The sequence below is a fragment of the Gadus macrocephalus genome, chromosome 13 (genome assembly GCF_031168955.1).
Source record: "Gadus macrocephalus chromosome 13, ASM3116895v1".
NCBI lineage: Eukaryota > Metazoa > Chordata > Actinopteri > Gadiformes > Gadidae > Gadus > Gadus macrocephalus.
Genome location: NC_082394.1, coordinates 4914502 through 4918794, shown reverse-complemented (window position 1 = coordinate 4918794; position 4293 = coordinate 4914502). Strand labels below are relative to the sequence as shown.

Below are 4293 nucleotides of genomic sequence, written 5' to 3'. Positions count from 1 at the left end.
ACACACACACACACACGTGTCACTTTGAATGCCATTTTGAAATCACAGCAATTTTAGCAATACTTGACATGGATGGCTCTCCCACAAACACACACACACACACACACACACGCACACACCTACACACCTACACACACAAACACACCCACACCCACACCCACACTCACCCCTTCTTGGTGTTCTTCTTCTTGCTCTCCGGGGGCGGGGGCGTCGGCGATGGCGACGGCGATCGTTTCCTCTTCTTGGCGCCGGCCGGCTTCTTGTCCCGCCTCTCGTCGGGCGTGGTCACCTCGTCCGTCAGGGTCTTGGCCGAGATGCGTTTCCTCCGGGGTCCCGCCTCCCCCACCTCGTAGTCCTCCTCGTTCATCCACTCGTTGTACTGGTCCAGGTCCAGGATCCACCTGGCGTGCACCTGCAGACCAAAGGTGAGTCCCAGGTGAGTCCCAGACCCCAGGTGAGTCCCAGGTGAGTCCCAGACACTTGTCCAGTTTGCTTATCAACAACTGTCACAGCGCTCTAGAGTAAGGCAGTCAATCCAAAGGGCCCACTCTGAGTCCTTTGAGCTAAATACGGAAAGGAAAAGTTGGGAATGACCTTTTTGGGCTTCTCTGGAGTCGGAGGATCCTCCACAGCCGCCTCCACCTCGCTGGCAGAGATCCAGGTGTCGTAACTAACAAGACATAGAGGTCAGAGGTCAGGAACCGAGAGATAGAGGTCAGGAACAGAGAGATGCAGGTCAGAGGTCCGGAACAGAGAAATAGAGGTCAGAGGTCAGGAACAGAGAGAATAGATAGGTAGAGGTCATATGAAGAAAACTGTATTTCTGATCGAGACGCCTTTAGTACATAACCGAATGGAGCCCGGTGGTGGACAGGAACAGTTAATGGCACTGTCCCTTTAAGGCTGACTGACCCTTAAAGGGACAGGACGCAGCGGTGTGGTTAGGGAAGGTGGAGAACGTGACACCAACCTGTCTGGAAAATAGCCCCAGTGGAGGAGCACCTGCTTGTCTCTCTTCATCACCGGACGCACCCACTCCTCTGGGAAACACAGACACACACATACACACCACACAGAGACAGGAAACGGGTCAAACACAACCACACATGCCATAATAACACTTCATCAACACACGGTATACTGGGTAGTAACTATGACAGTGGTTCCCAACCTCCGGTTCGGGAACCACTTGGGGACCCCTGATTTGCATACCGGGACAGAGGAGACAAGCTATAGGTATTTGATGATCTATATTCGTAAACCATTCCTTTTTTAAAAGGTGTCCTGTATATACAAGCTTCCATATTTAGGATAACAACAAACTACTAATCACTTATCACCTACAGTGATATGCTACAGTGTGTAGCAGAGCAATGACCTTCACAGGAAATTTAAAGTTGGGGTCCCATTCCAGAGGACCACTGGACTGAGGTAGACCACAGAGTGGGTGTGGCTATAGACCACTGGACTGAGTTACAGCACTGAGTGGGTGTGGCTATAGAACACTGGACGGAGTTACAGCAATTTGTGGGTGTGGCTATAGACGACTGGACTGAGGTACAGCACTGAGTGGGTGTGGCTATAGACCACTGGACTGAGGTACAGAAATTTGTGGGTGTGGCTATAGAGGACTGAGTTACAGCACTGTGTGGGTGTGGCTATAGAGGACTGAGTTACAGCACTGTGTGGGTGTGGCTATAGAGGACTGAGTTACAGCACTGTGTGGGTGTGGCTATAGTGGACTGAGTTACAGCACTGTGTGGGTGTGGCTATAGTGGACACCGGACCAGGACTCACCCTCCTCCAGGCTGGTGGGAATAGGGACCACCAGGTGGGAGCAGGCGGACTTGTCTTCAGTCACTGAGCCCTGCAGGAGACACGGCATCCATTAAAACCCCTCCCCTCAGGAGGGCAGCTTCCTCCATACGTCATTCTGAAGCTCTTTTATAGCTATCTGGTTGTTCCCCAGCTGGTTTAGAACCAAGATGGCGGCCAGGTGAAGGCCGGTAGGAGGAGGCGTGACCTACCTGGTGTCTCTTGATGATGTCCTTCAGCTTCCCCAACAGCTTGGGCTCGATGTCGGAGCTCATGTAGATGACGGGTCTGCTCAGACAGTTGTTCTGCCACGGATATAACAGACAAGACAACAGTCAAGTACCTCTTCATAGATACGCTCTGGACCACTGGACCAGATACTGCTGTAGTTCTGGAGTCAAGTACCTCTTCATACAACAGACAGTCAAGTACCTCTTCATACAACAGACAGTCAAGTACCTCTTTATAAAACAGGTAGGGTCAAGTACCTCTTCATAAAACAGGTTGAGTCAAGTACCTCTAGATGCACATTCCCAGTCTAGTAACTTGTGTCTAGTAAATAACTGGATGAGTGGATGAGTCTCCATGACTGAATGAACGAACGAGTCTCACCTGCACCAGGGACTTCTCGATGGTCATGAACATCTCCACATTTCTGTCCATCCTCGAGGGGTTCTGGAAGTCAAACCTGCGCCTAACAGGAAGTTAGACTGGAGTTACACACGAAACGACCGGGCGGCCGTTAGCACACACACCCACACCCCCCCGCAGCCTGACCCCCACAACTCAGAGCAGACCCAGGGGAAACCCCACATTTCAAACCGGTCCTTGTGTTCCCCCCGCTGGCCATGCTAAGACATGCGTGACGCTATGGATGATAAAGGCGATTATGTGTTGTGTTATAGAATGAAGCTCTTACCATCCCTGGTCACTCTTAAACTTGTAAGCAGCAGCCAGGATGTGACAGAGAGACCCTCCAGATTTAAAGTCCACAAAACACTTCATCTGGAAGCAAGCAGGAACAAGGGGTCAGGACACACACGCGCACACACACACATGAACGCACTCACACACGGGGGACAGAGACACACACACACACACACACACACACACACACACACACACACACACACACACACACACACACACACACACACACACACACACACACAAACAGGGGGGAGAGAGTGAGAGAGGGAGACACACACACAAACACACACACTCGGAATCGGAGAGGGGGGGAGAGATGGACAGAGAGAAAGAGAAGCACACACACAAACACACTCACACAAAAGAGAGACAGAGACAGAGATTAGACACACACACACACACACACACACACACACACACACACACACACACACACACACACACACACACACACACACACACACACACACACACACACACAAAGAGGGTAAATCAAACTGTAAATCACCCTGCCGTAACGAAGACGAGACTCACCGGTAGCTTAGTGAGCGGCGGGTTGCTGACATGTTTCCCGAAGACCTCCTCCTGGAACTGCAGCAGCTGCACCACCAGGCTGGACAGGGACTTGTTGGTCGGGGGTTCCGCTTGGATGTACTGAGGAGAACACAAGGGCCCCACGGCTCAGTCAAATCCTCGACGGAAGGCACAACGTTCCGACAAACACGGTCGGTGTTTATACCGCACTGTTGAAGCCGTCACACACTCTGTCTGTGAATCATGATTATAACGGTAATCAGCGTGCGTGATCTCATCGTCATCAATATGGTATAACGATGTAATATTGGACATTCGCGCTTGTTGGGATCGATTAATAATGCATAGCGTGTTAAACCACTTCAACCATATAACTTTTATTAGGAACAGGGGCCGTGGCTGGGGAGCGAGCCGCGCGCCCCTGGATGCACATCTGGATCTGAGCAGGGCGCGCGGGCGGACGCAGCGATGCGATGCTGAACCCGACTCCCGCTAGCACAGGGGCTAGCACTGAGGCTAGCAAACAGGCTAGCAGCATAGCAGGCTTCAAGGCGCATTTTCTCCATTTTGCACATAACCCCAGTCCCCTGCCCTAGAGAGTGCAGCGCCAGCCAGAGGTTTACTGAGCGCCCCCCCGCAGCGGTGCAACCCTCAGCGCTGGGTCCGCTGCGGACGTGGCCTCAGCATCCTTTTGTGTCCCGGCTCCTGTGGATCAAACAGCTGGCCGTCCTGCAACCCATCTCACACCCTGCCTCCTCTCTTTGTCACTCCTTCTCCCCAAAAGGTTACAACATGCATTTCAGATGCAAAAGGATGCGTTTATTAGCTGTAAATGCGATGCATGCAGGCAGTACCTTTTTGTAATTCTTCCCCAACCACACGCGGACATTATCAAATTGTGAAACGGTATCAGACGCTTCGAAATATTTTACATTCGGGCCGCCGTCTTTCTTCCGCACCGCCATCTTTCCTGCAGACGACTGGTCGACGTCCAGCGCTCCCTGGCGGCAGAGA

General features: G+C 52.1%; 1 protein-coding gene across 3 annotated transcripts in view; it reads right to left on the bottom strand.

Moving 5' to 3' along the window:
- smarcc2 (SWI/SNF related, matrix associated, actin dependent regulator of chromatin, subfamily c, member 2) overlaps window positions 1-4293 on the bottom strand; it is a 16545-nt gene extending 12252 nt beyond the window's left edge. For 2 of the 3 annotated variants that reach the window (XM_060068254.1, XM_060068255.1), the window contains exons 1-9: window positions 4134-4293; window positions 3280-3399; window positions 2735-2820; window positions 2428-2509; window positions 2028-2120; window positions 1798-1867; window positions 971-1040; window positions 595-670; window positions 168-412 (exon numbers count right to left, since the gene is read on the bottom strand). In XM_060068254.1, the coding sequence (XP_059924237.1) occupies window positions 168-412; window positions 595-670; window positions 971-1040; window positions 1798-1867; window positions 2028-2120; window positions 2428-2509; window positions 2735-2820; window positions 3280-3399; window positions 4134-4244 (953 nt within the window). In that variant the 5' untranslated portion in view covers window positions 4245-4293. The remainder of the gene's footprint in view (window positions 1-167; window positions 413-594; window positions 671-970; window positions 1041-1797; window positions 1868-2027; window positions 2121-2427; window positions 2510-2734; window positions 2821-3279; window positions 3400-4133) is intronic. The other variant, XM_060068256.1, reaches the window with a different exon arrangement.